The 19,664-nt window shown below is 43.4% G+C and overlaps 1 protein-coding gene across 1 annotated transcript in view; it reads left to right on the top strand.

Moving 5' to 3' along the window:
* The first annotated feature begins 218 nt into the window (after window positions 1-218).
* tet1 (tet methylcytosine dioxygenase 1) overlaps window positions 219-19,664 on the top strand; it is a 31,107-nt gene continuing 11,661 nt past the window's right edge. Inside the window, exons 1-2 of the mRNA XM_030441708.1 lie at window positions 219-610; window positions 1,199-3,533. Of these exons, the coding sequence (XP_030297568.1) occupies window positions 1,371-3,533 (2,163 nt within the window). The 5' untranslated portion in view covers window positions 219-610; window positions 1,199-1,370. The remainder of the gene's footprint in view (window positions 611-1,198; window positions 3,534-19,664) is intronic.

Genomic DNA, 19,664 nt, shown 5'->3' with positions numbered 1-19,664 from the left:
CATTTGTAGCTTAAAAATGTTTATTATTATACATGAACTCTGCGTATTCAATTAAAAACCCCTTTTTTGAAAAGCCAGTTAGCATGCTAACATTGACGTACAGCGTACAATAAGCGATTAATCATAGCGGCACCTGTCATGGTAAGAGGTTTGTACAATTTTAGCGTACTCCCGCGTCCACTTGCTAAAACAAACACACAGTCAGTCCTGGCAGAACTGGGACAAACGACAGCTGTGACTCCACTCCAGGTTTTCCCGTCCACTCCTCCCTCCAGTGCCGACGACGAGGTTTTGGCCAGCGAAGACCGTAGGTTGCGTCTGGTGGAGGGAGAGTGAACGGGGCTGCCCTGAATGGATTGACATAAGAGGGATTTACATTTTAACGGGTGTCGCGCTCCGCAAAGACTACACGGTGCACGCTGAAAACCAACGATTCCGCTCGATGTTTGTTCACGGTGCCGCACGTATGATGTCCATGTGTCATCGTCGGGAGAGGATTGAACTTGCCAGCAGTCTATATTTGCCGAGGAGGGAAACCAATACAAGGTCTCGCTGTCTCGCTGGAGCGGAGTATTATTAGCAGTTCAGACAGTGCAACTGTCTCTCTCTGGTATGTAAAGCATTTCTGCCGTAAACGTGTAAATAAAACCTCGCTGGCAGTAAAACACGCTAAATCTACACGGTGCTTTAAATGACAGCGGTCAAGTGCAAGAATAATAATAAACATCGACGTTGAAGGCGTTTTTACACGGTTATTACCCCCTCTTCCGCCAGTCAGAAAGACGAAAACAGGATCCGACCTCCGGCCAGAGCCCACTCCTCAACATGCCTGCCCTTTAAACTGTTAAAGCGGTGTTAGTCACACAGGCAGTTCTGGTATTTGTTTTTGTATAGCTTCTCTGGATTTATAATATATGTATCCTAAATATTCTATTATGTATAGCTGCATTGAATTGTGTATACTGACGTGAACCTGTCAGCACTTTCTCGTCCGATAGTAGATATTTCAGGCGGGGCGAAAGTGAAAAGCAAACAAAGTAACGACAAACTGCATAGATTTCTGTTCATAGCCATTTTACCATCATGTTGCCAATCATCAAATCATACTGAATGTTTTTGACTGAGTTATTCTGAATATACGTTTAAGAGTGTTGAGACTATTTGCATTTAGATTTCTTCCTGTTTACTGTCTTTAAAGGTCATGCACTGCAATAACATGATAACCACAACATCATAATTCACAAGTCAAGAGTGAACCAGGAAAAGAGGAAGATTTGAAAAAGAAAACAAATTGTGTGCTGAGCGAAAGATAAGCATTCACCTTGCTCCCATGCTGGCTGCCAGAAATCCTCCCCTCCACACCCTCAGCCATGCCTGCTACCACCAAATCCACCAGGAGACAGACACCTGCTCAGAGAAAAAATGTCCAGAAGGTGATCAGCACCAAGAGGCAAACCTGTAACTCAAATAAACCCAGAGGAAGAGCCACTGAGAGGCCCCAGAAAACACCTGCAGAGCCCAAAAGGACCGCCGCCAGGGCCCAGACACAGTCAGGCAGAAGTCCACACGGAAGAGGTGTAAGCGGGCCTGCTGGTCAGGGCCCTGGGAGGTCCCCTGGCACAGTTAACCATGCCCTAAATGTAACAGGATCTGCGAGGCTTAGACGACCGAGCAATCCGCCTGACCACTCTTGCGAGTTAGAAGACCCCCTAGGGCGAAGGAAGTCCCTGCGGGGCGCAGGGGTGTCTGTTACTCCTTGCCAGCCTCCTAAACCTAGCAGAGGAGGGAGGAACAGCAGGGGGGGCGCGCGGAGAATAGCAGCATCCCGGCAAATAAACACAAGAAACCAGCCATCAAGCACCAGCATCAATTATTCAATCCCTGACGAGGAAAACGAGAAAGTGGACCCTTGTGATGCTCAAGAAATCCTACCAGTGTCTCTGAAAACTGAGTTTGAAGTTCCTCTAAGCATCAAAGACAAGGGTCTTGGAGTCAGCAATGCTAAAGAGGGCAGCCCTCTTAAAGCAGATTCACCACCGTGTAACAACACACCAGATGACTGTATCCAGTGCAGCTGTGACAGTTCTACAACCCAACAAGACAAAAATAATATCAGCCCTAACAGTGAAGGTGACCTGAGGTGTGGGAGCCCTGTGTGTGACGATGCTGATGGACGGCTAGAACTCTGCAGTGACAGCAGTAAAGATAGCCCCTCTGCGCCTTCTGCGCTAACGAGTATTGGCTCTGCAGGGGTGCGGGGTGGAAGGGAGGGAACTGACAGTTCATCTGTCCTTGGAAATAAGCTTGATCATCTTGTCAGTGACTGTAACCAAGATGATGTGTGTCCTGTCCAAAAAGAGGAAGGCAACATGCTAGACCTGACAGAGAACAGGACAGATGAAGGAGTGATAGTTGTCATTGAGAGGAAAGAGAAGATAAATCATGAGAGAAGAGAGAATTTAGAGGCAGAGAAGGCAGTTGAGAGACTAAAGGAGACTGTGGAAGAGATGGACGAGGATGCGGAGAGGCTGGGAGAGGAGGGAGTGAGAAAAGAGAAGGAGAATGATGTTTCCATCAGTCCTGCTGACTCCCACCCCAACACTCCAGCCCCTCAACCTCCAGACCCACCTCATTCTAATGATGGACTGACAGCACAGTCAGAATCACCTGTAAGTGTGCCACCTGTCTCCAACATAGCTACCTCAAATCCCACCAAAGCCCCCTTCACCTCAGAGTCACCTAAGCTAGAGGTTCTGAGCCAGGGTAAGACAGACATACAACCTACCGTTCATGGTGCTAAACCTCCAGGGTCCTTAGCTGTCGCTGAACCTGCTCTGATGTTGCAGACTGTTCTTGTTAAAAGAAATACGCCAGTTATTGTCCGTAGTGACTCCTTCAAACCTAGGAGCTTTAGGGATTTGAGCCAGGGGGGACCACACCAACTGCTAAGCTCAGAGATCCCTTCTCCTCAGGGAGGAAGACAAGCTTGCACACCAGCCGAGACACAGACCAAAGACAGTGAATCCAATCGAGAGCCATTAGAGCGCCGCAGCCAGAGAGAGACATCAGCACCTCAGCTGAACACTGATGCTCTTACAGCTGAGTGTGAACCAAACCTCAGCCAGGGCAGTGTTATTATGGCCGTGCCAGAGCCCGACTCAGTGCCAAAGATCTCGACTCCTTCTCTGGAAAGTAGCTCCACATTCTCATGCAGCTCAGAAAGCACTCGCTCCTCTTTGTCTTTTGACACTGAATCAGAGGCAGGGTACGGAGAGCCCAGCCCCTCTATTCTACCTGGATCCTGGGGGCCTGAGGCAGCTTGTTTTCCCTCCTGGACCACTCGTAAATCACAGAAGGAGAGGAAGAAGCGGAGCAGATGTGGGATGTGCGAGCCCTGCCTGAGGAAGTTCAGCTGTGGACAGTGCAGCTGCTGCCTCAACCGCAGGACTGGCCACCAGATCTGTAAGCTGAGGAAGTGTGTAGAACTGAAGAGGAGAAGAACTTTATCTCCGCTCACTCTCTCTGCTGCACAGGTGAGGATTAAATTACATTGCTTACATTTTAATTACATTTCATGGGAACACATTACAGTTTTTTTTTAAAAATTGCAGTCTGGTTTTCACTCCACACAAGGAGGTACATTTAGACAAAGCTTGAATGGGAATTAACTGGAGCTTCTTTTCGCTTCTCCAAGCAGCTGATCTGAAGAAACTGAAAATAGAGCTGTTATTACAGTCTGACAGCATTGCTTTTGATCTCCGAGGTTTCCCAGCCGCCCACTGGTAGCAGCAATAATCGAGAGTCGAGTGAGCCAAACAGTTTAAACAGAAGGTTTCACTTTCACATTGTGATTCACGTTTTTTGCGGTTGGTTTCAACAGATGCTGTACACTAAACTTCGCACTGTCTTCCTGTTGGGGAATGCATTGAGCGATAAAAGGGGAAGTGCTGGTGTGTGTTTGTGTGTGTGCACGTTTACACAACAGAATTCAGGTGTGAATGCATACGAAACTTAAAGTGTCGATGATGTCCCGCGGTTAAGAGGAAGGCGCTGTCAGATGACCAGCAGCAGCTCAGCACGTGGTTTGTGTTTGTTTGTGTGTGCGCGTGTGTGTGTGTGTGTGTGTGTGCCATCCACAGTGAATAAGCTATTTTATAAGCTTCACATGGCGACTGTGTATGTGCATGTTTCTGTGAGTGGACGGGTATGGGTATGTAATTAAAGCCAGTTTGAGCCGGATGTTTATCCAGAGTGGCACTGAATGGCATTGTGAATGCTCTGGTTTAGAGAGGACATTTTCTCAAGGCAATTTTCAAGAGGCTACAGTTGATGTTTGTGACAAAGTGAGCTACTCGCTGGTGAACGTAGTGGAGCATTTAGCAGATAAAGAGCCAGAATTATCCCTCAGGAGTTGGTTGAGACCAAATATGGAGCTAAATGAGAGTGTATATTGAAAGTGAATCCGTCTTGTAGTGAATGAGCAAAAACAAAAATAAAAGGACAGCATTCCTATTAAACTGTTTATTCTATTATTCTTGATACGCGGACGTTTCGGGCAAGATGCCCTTCTTCAGCATGTGTTCGGTTGGTAAATTCGCAAATTTGCCTGAAAACACATTGGTGCGTTTGTGAACATTGAGTTAATAACATGTTTCTGCTGCCACCAAGAGGCCCAAAAAAAGAAATGAATGTTAATTAAACTAAAAGTGCTTGTTTCCTGTGTTTTTTGTAATATTTTTTAAAGCTGTATTAGTCCAAGCATTAATTTACCTCTCCTCCAAGCTTCTGAGACTTGTCTTTGTTTTGGTTTCTGGCCTTTAGACTTCAGGTTTATTCTTAATCCTCCTCTTATCAACCACATCTCCAGCAGCGGCAGAAAGCTGTTTGCAGTCAACAAGCTCTGATAAACCAACTATACATATACTGCCCAGCACCAAGTGACAGACAGACTAATTTAGCTGCTACCTAATGAAGCGCATCTGTCATCTATTAACTGAACAAGCAACATATTTTCCTAGAGTTTGTTGAGACCAAAGCAGAGTTAAAAAGTTACAAATACTGGGTTTGGAAGAAGGACATTGAGTGTCTAGAAACACAGCTTTCTTATAGAAATGATAATCTTGCTCTGTGTTTGCAGCATGCAAACTACGGCAGCTGTTTCCTAACACATGCATACTTGTCAGCTTTTTATGGAGTTATCCACTACCATCAGACAAAACTGATTAATGCAGAGTCACATTGTTAAATTGTTTGCCAGGAGCTTAAGAAAGTAGCATTAGCAGTACCAGATGGTTCAGATGGGATGTTAGCTAAATTGCACAAAGTATTTGTGATTATAGTGCTTGATCTATGACATATTTAAGTATGCATAGGAGAAGAAGGACATATTCTCAGTGATTTTGGCAGGTGGGAATAAGAGTACGTTACAGCAGCTGGCTGCTACATAAGCATGTGCATAGTTCAGTGGTGTCCATGTGGCTGGGGGAGGGCAGTGTGAGCAACTGCGAGTGAGGGTCCATGTGGCTGTGTGGTCGAGTGAGTGCAAGCGAGCATGCGGAGCCTTTAGAGTTGTAGTTGCAGTGGCAGTAGCAGATTAGGGCTGATTATATAACACCTGCAGTATTAGTGGTGATGAACTTTGTGCGCCTTTGCATAGTATACTGTACACTGAAAGGGGGTGAAGAGGAAGAGATGAAGCCGGGCAGAGATTTGCAAACATATTATTTGGGATACGCTGAGATGTGGGTCAGTGCGTGCGTGTGTGTGGCTCAGTGCCAAATACACATATACAGTGTAACATCCCAGTTGTGACTTTTGACGTTTTATAGCAGTGGGGCTGTGCAATATGGTAAAAAACATTATTTTGACAGATATTATGATTCTTAATTGATTTACGATTTGTGGTAATGTTTGTTTTCATTTTCTCAGAAAAAAATACAAAAATCACAATGATAGGAAGCATGTTTTCTGAAATCTAGAGAACAAGATTTGTAGATCAGGGCATCTCCACAGCACCACTGTACTCCATTATAATGCTGTTTTGTCACATAATTTTACCTTTATCACTTTGCACTTATCACCTATGTTTCAACAATGGTAATATTTCAATTATTTGTTCAGCCCTATATAGAAGTTTATGTGGTGCAGGCATACTGCTGTGAGAGGACAGTTAAGGTGAAAAGATAGAGTTGCATGTCCATTTTCACTTGAGCCGCAGAGTCAGTTGTCATTTCCCCATTTGTCTTAACTGACATTGGCCCACATGTGTACATAGCAATAACTGTGTTTTTTGTTTGAGAACAGGTTTTTGTTTGATTATGTGCAAGTGCAGGCATGGAGTCTGCACCAAGTCCTGTAAGCTAGCACTGTCAGGACAGATATCATCACAATGAGCAGGAGGTTAAATCCCCAAATCCATCCTTAACTTAAATCTAGATGCAGAGCAGGTGGAGCAAGGCTATCTTTTGTCATGTTCTTAAATGTATAATTCAAGAAAACCACACTGTGAGTGTAGTATGTGGGTGTACTTGATGTGTACCTGTAGTGTGAGTAATACGTTGACATATTTGCCGGCCAGTCTTGCTAATCAAGCTCACACACCCTTCCAACGAATGTCTCTACTCTAACTCAGCAGGGCCAAAGACGAGTTCATGTAGTGGCATGTGGACTCTGCTCATGGTTTTACCATAGTGAGCTGCTATTGTTGGTGTTGGTGTGGCTATAGTTTGGTGTACGTAACTAACGTAATTGCCAAAATACACACAAAACACAACACAGATTGAACAGAGACAGGGTTATCTGAGATCTAAAAATGAGCTTAAAATGAATTTCCATGTTTGTGTGTTTGTAAGAAAGAGAGTGAGAGTGGGGCTTTCTTTTTAAAAATGTCTGGTTTCACTCAGGCTTGATGGCCCCCTCGTGGCCTCGCCTTGTATTGGGCAGTGAGAACCTCGTTCGGAAAACTCACACACACACAGACACACACACACACACACAGACACACACACACTTACACACACAGGAACGCATACACACCAGAACCAAAATACTAAGGTTCATAGAGTGCAAACGCTCCTGTATTTGTAGAGTGAATTTGACTGAAACAGTCCTGACATGTTTAGAGCTGTAGGCTGCATAACTGACTCACTTTTTTATGGACTAACAATAGAGATGTCAGCACTCACACTCTAGATAATGTTTTTACCATTCACAGCTCAGCAAGATGGTATAATTCAATTCCATAATATACACATTCTATCAACCAGCACATGAGCAATGAGGAAGTAACCCATAGTGTAATGAGTTGCCCCACAGTCAGTCAGTGCTGGCAGTTCAGTTGACTTCTAACAGCACTAAAACTCTTATATACTAGTAGATTTTTGGAACGTTACACCGTAGCTACGGTATGATGCTTTATGGAAATTGTTATTATTATTTATTTTTTAACATTCGTCAATTCTATGAAATAAGCACACCGTACTTCAACTTAAATGTAAAAAGCGTCTGTAACTGTTTTGGCATATTACCTTTGCTTTTGCATTTTGTCCAAGATTGAGTTACACAGTATATGGTATAATGTATGTGACTTGCCTTAATGTAAAAGCCTGCTCTCCCAGGTATTGTTAACTATTATCTGTGAGTGCTGTTTTTTCCTTCTGTCACTGTATTTAGCAAGACCATGCACCTGGTGAGACACACTTTGGGTAAGTTTGAGGTGCTCCATAATTATATAGTAAAGGAAATGTTCAGTTCAGTGCAATGCAGCTGCAGGTGGACACTATACTTTTATCAAATAGTAGTCTCCATGCTTCCAGTCAGTGAGCCAGCTCAGCCCAGCTCTTCCTGCCAACTAATTTATCTCCCACACTTCTTCCACTGCTCCTTTTTCTGCTGCATTGCCAGAGGAGTCGCCCAGCAGAGATAACACGTGTATCAGGAAAACACTTCCCTCAGACAGCGCTCTGGTAGGGAGGACAGGCAGCCTGCAAAAGTCTGTTTTGTAACAGATGTTTAAGGCTGTTTGTGTGCACATAAATGATTAGTACCTTATGTTTGTATCCAAAAGGGGGATGTTCATGCAGACATGTATGTATGTGTGTTTACATGGAGAGCTTATTACAGGTTGTACTCAGCCCAGTCACATTCACATTTGTACATACCACATTGACGTTTCAACAAAGCTTGTCATATCACTTTCACATTACATGTTTATGACATTACTTTTATATCGGGAGGTCGAGGGGATGGTGGTGGAGATACATTCAAGCCTGTGACCACCACCGCGTTTCAACATTTATAAGTGCTAAACCACTGTATATTTTTCATGAGGGACATTTCTGTGAGACCTCATTTGTGATGACAAAAAACTGATATTTTTGATGGGAAGTCAGGACATGTCCTGTTGTATTTGTGGTGCCGAAAACTGGCATTTTTAAAAGACCTCTGCGCAATTTCATGCGTGTGTATGACAACAAAGAATGCATGTTTTTGATGGGAAGTCAGGACATCTCTTGCCATGTTCGTGGCGACAAAACCAGGTGTTTTTAGCAAGACCTCTGGACATTTTCAGCTGTGTTCGTGGCAAACAAAGCAGGTATTTTAAGCCCTACCAAGAGAGTATGTGCCCAAACCTAACCAGAGCATAAGCACAGCATTTTCACAACAAAAATGTAAAACGTAACCCAAAGAAACGCAAAGTTGCAACATATAATTGTTTAAGAGAAACACACATTGGCAATGTTAATGCTGGCGACTGGGTCGCTGTCGTTGTCGGCCATCATGCGGCAAAACAGCCCCATTGTTCTCAAATGGAATCAGCTTAATGCAAAGGGAGAGTGATTTGTCCCAACAGACACTCCTGTCAGGTCTAAACTCCTCTTCCCCCTCTTGCACAGACAGAAGTAGAGGTCTTCGGGGCTGACGGTTGCCATGGGGATCTCATTGTCTTGTGCTGACCTTTGACCTGCCACGGTTGTCTGTTGGAGTAGTCCCAGGGTAGTAATGAGGATTAGCGGAGATAACCAGCAGACGCACACTATTACGGGTTTAAGGCTTTGAACTCAGTAACCTACATCCAGGTAATTAGGTTAAACTACGTAGGTTGTCCTGCTCATAGTGGGTCAGCAGCAAGCTAGAGGTGTCTGCAAGGGATGAAAACCTTAAACATGGCAAAGTTAGACACAATATATCAACCCATTCACTGAGGTAATCAGACACTTGTTTATTGCATATATACTCTTTATTTCTGTATTTGTTACATAGTTGCGCTATCAATATAAAATATGCTGTGATGTGTTACACTGTGCTGTTAGACTTCTGTGTGAGCAACTTTACCCTGTGCAACTTCTTGAAAATTTAATTTTAGATGCTTTAAAAATTCTGTATCTGGAGCAAGACTTTTACAATATAAAAGATTTCACATCTTTTAGTTTTATTAATCCCTGTTCAACAAAAGCAGTACTAAAAAAATAATACACAGGGTACAGTCCGTGAATTAAGTGCACAGCTTTGAATAGCATAATAACAGATCGACCCTAAGTCACTGGTGCTTCGCTCCTTGTTCCTTTTCTGGGAAAAAAACATTATCCACCAAAAACACTTTAAGCTAATATAGAATAGAATGGAAAATAGAATTTAGAACAACTTTCCCACATACCTTTCGTATTTGTAGACATGTAATCTATCACTTAATTTAAAACCACAACTTTCAGAGATCCTCTCCATATAATTTCAGCAATAAATGTTAAAATATCTTTATAGTGTCAAATTCTTTAAAAGGGAGAAATGTAAAAACTGGTCTGCATTACCACCCAGTAATAATATGTTAAAATAGAAATAATGTTCACTGGTATCTCAAACATGTTTTAAGTCTCCTCAAGTTACTGTTCTGCAATGAAACAACTGGCCGCCAGAAGGTGTGTGCACATGATTTGTAGTAAAAATGAAAAACCTCTTAGTGATAAAGTTTGTTCTGCCACTCTGTATTCTGTCATTGAAAAATAAATCATCTCCTTTCAAAAACTGACTACAGGTGCACCCACATATGCATGTGGGCATTCTGGCATTGAGCTGAAGGACAGATGCACATCCACTCTCTCTCTCTCTCTTTTTCCTCTTCATTACGTAAACGTGTGGGACAGAAGGGGGCCGAGGTAACGATGAAGGTTCGTGAAATGTCAGAGAAGCTGCCAACATTTTAACGGAGCCAACTCATTATGACAAAGCGGAGGGCGTTGCGCTTGAGCCTACTTTCACTCCTCGGACTTCTCTTCCTCCACAGACGCACATTTTATTACATGAGCTTGCCTCTGATTAGGGCTGCTTTATATTTTCTGTTAACCTGGTCCAAGCCAATTAAATTTAAAACAACTCTGTAGCGGTAGTTATCTGAATAGCTGCGGGGCTTGGGTAGTGGCCCAGAAAAGGGCTCTGTGGATGAGGGGAAATGTCTGTTTTATTTGATTTGGGGCGCAGTTATTTGGCCAGAGCGCACTATACATCAGAGCAGATGTAAGGCCCAGGCTGTGCCAGGCTGAAGGTTTACATCAAACCAGAGACAGCGATTTAATGATTTCCTCTCAGATCTGTGCGCTTTAATGCACTTTCAGCTATTTTGCGGTTTTGTATCTTCACCATCAGTGCAACTGTTTGTCTAAACATGGCAGATTGTTTGTGTTTTAGGATCTATAATATTTACAATTCAGCGAGTTAAACTTTGATACCACTAATGCTCCACTCCTGAGCCCTCTTGGGTTCTTTGCATCTGTGAGGTTGTGCCGTGTCCTGACTGTTGTAAGGCTCTAAGTCCCTGGATAAGCTTTGAAGTCGTGCCACTTGGTTTCTCTGGGTGAAAAGAAATCCTCACTTTGCCCCCCAAAAGAAATGCCACTCAAATCCTACCAACGGCACACAATGGCCTCCTTCTGGAGAAGCCTATTCATGCATCAACCTGACCTGCTTTATTTAGTAAATAGCTCATACATCTAGGGCTGCACGATATGGTGAACAAATCATATTGCGAATATTCTGACAGATATGATTCATGATGATTAGTCATGTCTGCATCACAATTTTCACTTTGACTGAACGAAAATAGTTATGCCAGAATATCTCTGCAGTACTAGAGTACTACATTATCATGTTGTTTTGTCACACAGTTGACTTTTATCAGACAGTTACAGCTTCTATGACTTGGAGTGTACAGCCCTGATAAAACTCATCTTTTTGCTCACCGCTGTGTGAGGATGCTGCATTTGTTAAGTCAATTAAAATTTCCAATTAAGAATAGTGTCTCTTCTATATAACGTCTATGAATTTCACAGATAACAATAAATGTCCAGTTATATACATGTCCTAATAATAACTTATTGGCCCAATAGTATCGTGTATTCCTATGCTTTTTTATTGTTTTGGCCCCCTCTGCTCATCATTCATAATCCTCTCAGCTCTGGCAGTTGCTGTACAGTATGTAGTCACTTTTTAATGCTCCACTGGGATTTGCATGCGTCCGTCTGCACCCATATTTGTGCGTGTGTGCACACATGCAGTCATATAGCAGACATGCCTGCTCAGCATGTTTAACAAACTTAAGTAAGCCTCATTGTGAGAGGATCTGGGGCCCCCACGCCGCTCTGCCTGCGTAATGTTTGTGGGTGTGTTTGGGTCTGTGTGTGTGCTCTTGTTAACATAAACTAGTGGACCGGCTCACCTTTCTCTCCTGACCTTCCCAAGGTGAAACACTTATTTACATATTAAGCCACAGCAGCAACAGAACTCAATACTACTGAACTGAGATAAGATGTTAGCACTTTGTTGTGGGTTCGCACAGATGTTTGTCTTATATCAAATACAAAATCAGCAAGTACAGACACTAAAATACATGAAAAGACAAAGCAGGCACAAGGTTAAAGAGGAGTTTTTGTTGATGTAACAAGGTTTTAAAGTTCATCCCTCCTCTCCTGGAGGTGTGAGAGCTTGAGTGTCCTGCTATCCCCTCATCCTGACCAACCATTGTCAGCCTTTAAATTGAGTCCATGTGGGTTTAGGGTGTGGTGGTGAATGGTGCGCATTTCCTCCGAAGAGTGGGATTGTAGTGTGTTACATAACACACTGAAAAGGAATTTTAAAAGTGAATCCAATGTGTCCTTAAAATAGCCTCGCACAAACTATCCATACAGGAAGTATGAAAGCTTCAGACGAGCATGCGTATTTGTATGTGCATGTAGAAGAGAGTGCAGAAGGCGGCTGTGTAGATATTTATTCAAAGTCTTGAGGACGCAGATGTTCTCTTGGAAGAGTGAGTGGTGTGATATGTGAGCAGCCTCTTGGGTCTGCTGAATATGAACCATACCTCCTCTCAGGTAACACCGACTTTATGGTTTCAAGGTTCTCTTCAAGGAAAAGCAGCTCTCATACTGCCTCAGTCCGGCTCCACAGGAGCAAAATGCTAATGTGGGTGTTTGCACATAGATTCTGCCTGCTTATTCTTAGTCTGTGTGTTGGTCTTGTGGGCTTTGACCTGTACAGAGATGTGTTTCAGTCTGTGTGATTGTGTGAGAGGCTGTGCATGAGTGGACCTGAGTGGACAGGCCCAAGCATGAAGTTATGTTTTCCACTCACACACACATCTCCACTCAGGATAGTGCAACCCACATCTGAAGCAATGACAAGTGAATAGGTACTGCCCTTCATCAAAATTCTGTTGCTTTTCCATGCAAATGAAAGATAAGTTTACATTAGCGTCTACAGTAATGGCAGTAATGACAACTATTGGCAACAGTCGCGTTTGGCACAGCTCCATCACTGGGCCGGTCTCCAGTAGGTCAGCCTCCAGATGTGTCAGAGACAGTTTACGACTGTGCTGCAGAACGACTCTTTACCTCACTTGCATGCTCATGTACTGCAGCTTAAGGTGATTAATGCCCAGACTACTTGTTCCTAACGAGAGCTGGGCAGCTCGTTAAAGGGAAAAAAACATATGGGACACTTAAAGAGCTGAAAATTAAGGGTGCGGTGGAATATTGTTTGTAGTTGTGGAGCGTTTTTGGATGAAGGCATGGAGTGGCTGCAGGAAGAGGACTGTTATGCACGGTACAAGCAATACAGTTCATGCTTATTTTTAAACTACTTTTTTTTTTTACGATTGAGCTGTACTGTGATGTGGATGTTTTTGTAAATGATATTGTCATAAAGCTAGTTTAACTTTTAATTTCATAGTATATTTTCCTACATTGTAGTACTTGTCTAGATAACCAAGAATCGAAAGGTTACATCAGCCAGTAGGAGTTTGTTTAGACTAAAGTTACAACCAGAGGGGAAACTGCAAATGGACTGTTTTCTTGTCTTTCCACACCATATTACAGGGGAGTGAAGGCACGGTTTCTCTGTTTAATTTCATATAGCTGTTCATTGTTTGGTTTAATTTGGTGTTAAGTGCATATTATACATGTTTCAGCAGCGCACGTCAGTCAATTCTTAAAAGGTAGCAGATGGTAGATGTGTGTCTTCCACAAGCTTATTTTGTTATTTACCTTGGTGTAACCTGTTTAACAGTCTAGTTTGTAGACTCAAAGTATGTCAAACCTGTCGGACTACCTGTGACCTCTATTCAGGGGAGGCCTCAGCCACAACCGCCACAGGGAAACCAAAAATATCTCCTTTATCATAACCAGATAAGGCACTCCTCTGTTCGGTTGGCGTGAAAATAGGGAGTAAACAGTTTGTCGTAAAGATGCCCGGTTGTAAGACGGATCCAAGGTATCTATTACTGTTAGCCAGGAAGTTATCCTTGAGTCACAGGCTTGAATGACTGAATTATGCATATTTTGGCAGGTGTAAGTGACAGTAAAATGCTCTTACATGCACACACATTGAAGGGTTAAACATTGAAATGCAACAGTATGTCCACATATAGATTCTAAATCTGCACATTGGGATGAAAATAGCTGAGCCTATGTTGTTATAATGTGGACTGAGGTTTTATGTTGCTGACAGTGCCGGAGAAATATTATTTTGCGGGCTTGAAGTTTGCTCCAGCGCACCACACACATGCCTCCTGTATATCACAAGTGTTTAGTCTACATCTGTGTTTGTTTTATTGTGGGTCAGGAAACTTGTGATTAATACTGGTAGAAGGGGAAATGACTTATGTTGAATATTACTTTTTTTATTCTAATTGCGTGGTCATGGCTGTGCAGTAAATTACCAGCAACCTGCTTAAAGGGCATTGTGTCAGAACAGCCTGTTTCATGTTATCGATTCAGCAAGATAAATCAAAAGGATGAGAGAAAAACAACAATTGCGGTCAGCAGTCGCCATCACAGATAAATTCCTAAAGACAAACACCGTTCGGCATTGTTCCAAGGTTCTGGTTTTGAAACTGTTTGCCATGAGACTACATAAGCATGAAGCCACAACATGCAGGAGTTTGACTATGATAAGTTATAAGCATCTAACTGACAAACTGACTGACTGTTGAAGCCTGTAGAGCGATAAAAAGAAATGGGACAGATAATGCAAATCGTCAGTGTCCATTTTTCTTTTGAACAGTTGAATGTCGATATTGTGTGATATTCATGCTTTCATGTTGTCACAGGCTGTTGTGATTGCCGTTGAAACTAATCACTCAACTTTTTCTGTTTTAAACCCCATTTGGTAATTTGTCATATTGGATATGATTCCGACCTACTGGGTGTACATGTTTAAGAATATATGGCTTACCATTGTCATCATCCACCCTGACATGCTTGCGCGTTTGTTTTATTCGTCCTGATGTTTGTGTGTTTATTGCCTGCTGGACACTACACTGATACAGTCTTTAGTGTTTAGTGTTAGAGCTGCATAATCTCTGCGTCCACACCCGAACACACGGCTGAGGTTGGCTCCTAGAGTGTTACCGACAGGCACTGGCTCGGGCTGCCTTCATGTTTCCTTGTCCTGGTGTGACCTCAGTGTCTTGGCCACATGGTTGCCTTAAAAAGGGGGGAGTTCCTCACTCTCCCATAACATTTTTCTCTCTTTGTCTTGTGCCTTCTCTTTCCTTGTTTTTTTCCTCTAACCACAGCTTCTCCTCAGGGTTTAGAAAGAGGCTTTGGGTGGTGGATGATAGAGAGATGAAGGGGTTGTTGAGACAGTGGGAGAAAGAGCTGTATGGACGTTGTGAACATCCTCTTTCCTGTTCCCACAATGTTTCTGGATGATGTGAGAATTGGAGGTGCTGCAGAGAATTATGCTGCCAAACGGATGCCACTGTTATGTGGTTGGGACAGACTGCAACATTAACACAGATTATATGTAACCTATCACATGCTTTAAATCATTTGCATTCCCACACATTCTATACTCCAGTCTTCTCCTCTCTGTGGCAGAAGGGGTCAAATGGCTCGCCCTTTAGCCTGAGGTTGAAGGGCTTATTTTTCTAAGGGATGCACAATATGCATCAGACTGTAGTTTATTGGCTATTTATTGGTACATGTGAAATTATGACTGATGAATAGAGCCAATGCTTTCAGTGACTGACTACACAAGCTCAGCATTTATCATTCAGATACAGTCGGAAAGAAGAAGCACACTGTTGTCGCTCTAATGACGTCAAACTGCTGTGCCGGGATGGAGCCGTGCAGTGTTCCACAAGGGAAAATATCTACGAGTGTTAACAGAACACGTCTTTTAGAGATGTTGAATGTTAAATCACCCATCACTATCCTTTCTCACCCACTGGTGTGAATGAACTACAGGTTATAAACTGCTCGTCAGATGGAACATGTGAAATCATCCATTTTCTTGTTGGTATCGTACATGAAAAGCAGGAATTGGTTATCAGTATCAGCTGAAAAACAATCGGTTTTCATGGATTGACAATTTTTCTTTTAATCTGCTGACTTTTTGGTCTATAGATTTTCAGAAAATGCTGAAGAATGAGCGTCAACATTTCAAGTTTTCAAATAGTTGATTTTGTCTGGCCAGCAGTGTAAAGTCCAAAGATATTCTATGTTTACATTGATATAAAGAAGGGAAAGTAAGCATGTGATAGGATGAGATATGAGACCCTATTTTTCCTCAGTTTGTCAGTTTTTGTTGTAAATAAATGATTTCTCTTTTTTAGCTGTAGAAATGTGTAAATTGTCTATATTTATTGTTCTTTATTTATTAATTAATTAATTAATAATCATTTTAGCAGTAGGGCAGGGAATTCAGTGAAAATCCCCAGAAGCAGTGCTGGTAAGCAGCTTAAGGGGTTAATTTTCTGAGCGGTGATGGAGTTGTTTTTCTGTGATCCCGATCCAGAATGTGTGCAGCATCCGCTCCACAGCTTGCGTCCAGTCAGTGTGTGTAGGGCTGGAGTAAAAAGCCCACATAGGGGATCCTTTGTTTAGGAGAGTCTAGGCATGGAAGATAATTTACAAGCCGCTAAGGTCCTCACGCCATTGGCTGATGAGGCTCTGTCTGCGTCTGCAAAAGGCATCCCGTGTGTGTGTGTGTGTGTCTATATGTCTGTGTGTGTGCAGCGAGTGTGTGCGCGTCTGCTGTAGCGGCGCTTTGCTACAGCGGCTCGCAGTCGCCCTAGTCATGACACCCAGGAGCTCGCCCTGTGCACGGCTACTGTAGCCAGCGTTTTCTTTTGAGGCTGAAGGAAGGCAAAGCAAGATGGCCACCAATACCTTTTAGGGATATGCTGCCCAAACCTGAGGGGCTTCCTCCGAGGACAGACAAGGTAAAGGCAGCCGGAGCGTTCACTCTGGGTTCTATTGTCTCGCTGCAGATGGGTCAGCAACAGTGGAACTCATCTAGAGGTTATCCTGCGTTGTCTCGCTCTCTCTCTCACTGCCACTCTGGATTTAGCTGATTGGAGCGCTTTATTTGGAAGCCGCTGTTGTTATTGTTCCTACTGAATCACTCAGGACCTGGGCTTCTGTGCGTGAGTGTTTGGCTTGTCTTTTCCAGGTGGGTTTTAAAGGATGTGACAACAAAGTCAGCAATAAAGAGGTCAGTTTCCACAGTAACAGATACCCCCTCTTCTCTCTTCTCTGTCCCCATTGCAGGTCTGTTTTTAGCCATTGTACTGTATGAAGACCCCCTTGTCTTTCGTGCAGTCTTTCTTGGACAGCCATATTTCTGCACCTGCTGTTTTCTCACTGCTTAGCGGGGAAGTGGAGTGCTTGTAAGCCTTGGGTCGTAACTTGTAATTTGGCAGGCGTTACTCGTTTGGCTGCAGCAGTAATGGTATTGTGTGGTTTGCAGAAAAGGTCCCTCTGTTACGGATGTTGTCTAAATCTGTAGAATTTTATAGATGATTAGGCTCTCGTGTAGCGGGAGGCAGTCCTTCAGGTTTATTAAGTTTATTGCCACTCATTAGGCCTGCTTTGTTAATTTGGTTTTCTTTGTACGTCTGTGGTATTGATGTGTAGACTACGTGACATCGAGTGCATACAGGAAACTCTCTCAATGAATGAAGGAAACTCTCACGTGTTCGGAGAAACACGCATAAACCACTACTTACACTCTCAGCCAGGAAGGAAGCGCGCTGCTTCAGCGTTGTGAGGTCCTAACGGCGTATGATTTCTCAGTCTTCTCACTTTCTTCTGTTGTAGGAGTTCAGGTGACGTGTTTGAATTCAGGTGTGTATGTTTACATGTAATACGAGTGTATGTCTTCTGTTGTCGAGTTATAAATAGACAGACTCCTTCAAACTTCCTTGGAGACCCATTAGAGTGAGTGCGAGGGTTGTTAGGATTCAAGCGGCGGTCACACTTTTGTTGCTAGGGTAGGTTTCCGAACGTGTGTTTGTGTGACGCGCTCACCCTTAGCTACTCTAGCGTATGTTCTGTTGATTTCTAAAGCCCTGACAGGCGCGTCAGTTAACACCAGAGAAGAATAGTGTGTTTGCATTCAAACCGGTACAGTGTGGGTGACTCTTCAGGCAGCCCCGAGGCAGAGACGACAACACAAAGACACAGCCCTAACGCATCACAGACGCAGCTCCCTCCAGAGACCCGGTGACTAAATGAGAGCACATGACTCTGCATTTACATCCTGCATTAGGGTCTTTGTTATCACAAGGCTAAATGTAACATAATTAAAAACAGGGGCTGTACTTTGATGTCAGCTTCGGATCGCGAACACTCGGATGCGCGCGCACACACACACGCGCACACACACACACACGAACACATGCATAGAGACACGCGTGTGTCTGGTGCAGTGCTGGAAGCCAGCCAGTGCTGCTTTGTCATTGAAAGCAGTTTATTGTGACAGACACACTGCCTTTTCCCTCTCTCTTCCCCCCTGCTCCCCATCTTTTTTCACTCTTCTTCTCACTCTCTCATTTGAACGCCACGGTGGCCCACTTCCACGCACTGCGCGGGGCTCGTATCTCACCCTGTTTCATCGGCAGCTGCGGGATTGCCTCAGCCTGAGCTCCAGCTATCTGTTGCATCAGCAGCAGCGTGCTTCTAGTAGTAAGATACAGTCCGGAGAGTCGTGATCCAGTTGACTGAGGAGCGATGGACGAGAGATGGATCAGGAATATCACATTTGAGTGATAGCTTCATGCACCAACATATGAGTCAAGTCTGATTGTCACCATTTTACTCATCAAGCTCAACAGCTCTGCGGTCGGTCACTGCAGTTCTCCTTTGCATTTTTGCTAGCAGCTTTGTAAACAAACACAAATATTCAACAAAATTCAGGCAGCACCTTCTTGGGTGTCAACCCTACTCATCACAGCCTAGGCTGAGAGGATACCGTGGGAGGTGTTTTAAAACACTCACACACAGAGTAAACCCCTAGAATGCATTGAATGCTACAGATATGACATTGGACAAAGTACCAAGCATGAGCATTTCTTAAACACAGCCTAACTGAATATATTGTATACCAATGTCTATGCTTAGTAATGAATGTAGTTTGAATTAACTGACCCTGTTTTTAAAAAATTGGGAAGAACTCCCTGACCTCACACAGCACAGTTACCAGCCTCTTTAAGGTAGCCAACCATTGTCTTAAAAAAAAAAAAAAAAAAAACAATGCAGGAGAGTGCTCAGTATTAATCCTCTTGGACCTCAGTACTGCTGTCAAATCGACACCTATTGTTTTCCGGCTTCACCTCTTATTTTACAATGCCTTCTTTCTCGTGTATGAGAGGTCATGCCTTTGCTCAGCGGCAGTCACTTTGAGATTTTTTTTTTTACTACACCTGCTTTAAAGCCAGACACTCTTTCTATTTTATCCATCCTGTCTCAGAACCTTAAAAGTGGACCAACCCCACCTAGCTTTTGGGCTAATGACAGCAGTGGCAGTATGAACTCAGCAACCTTTTTTCTGGTGAGAAGAAGAAAAGCGTAGTTGGTTCAGGAGGGAGAGCAGGACTTAGACCTCTGGGGTTAATGGTTCAATTCCTCAACAGTGTGCAGAAGTTGCTCCCGGTAGTAGGGCCACAGCTTTACATGTAGCTATGCTGCCTTCAGTGTGTGGATCAAAAACCACAAACGCTTGCCGTTTGTCTTAAATGTGAGCGGGTATAATCGTCGTTCACTCCTGTGTCACATGACTCTACAATAGAAACCAGTGTTTATCGCCTCCAGCTCTGATTGACTGTAATGGAAATACAACACGCAGATGAACACGCTCATGTCCCCTCACATTATCAGGCAAGATGCTGTGACAGA

The sequence above is a fragment of the Sparus aurata genome, chromosome 15, assembly GCF_900880675.1.
Source record: "Sparus aurata chromosome 15, fSpaAur1.1, whole genome shotgun sequence".
Classification (NCBI taxonomy): domain Eukaryota; kingdom Metazoa; phylum Chordata; class Actinopteri; order Spariformes; family Sparidae; genus Sparus; species Sparus aurata.
The sequence above is the reverse complement of the archived record's forward strand: the minus strand, read 5'-3'. Positions and strand labels throughout refer to the sequence as shown.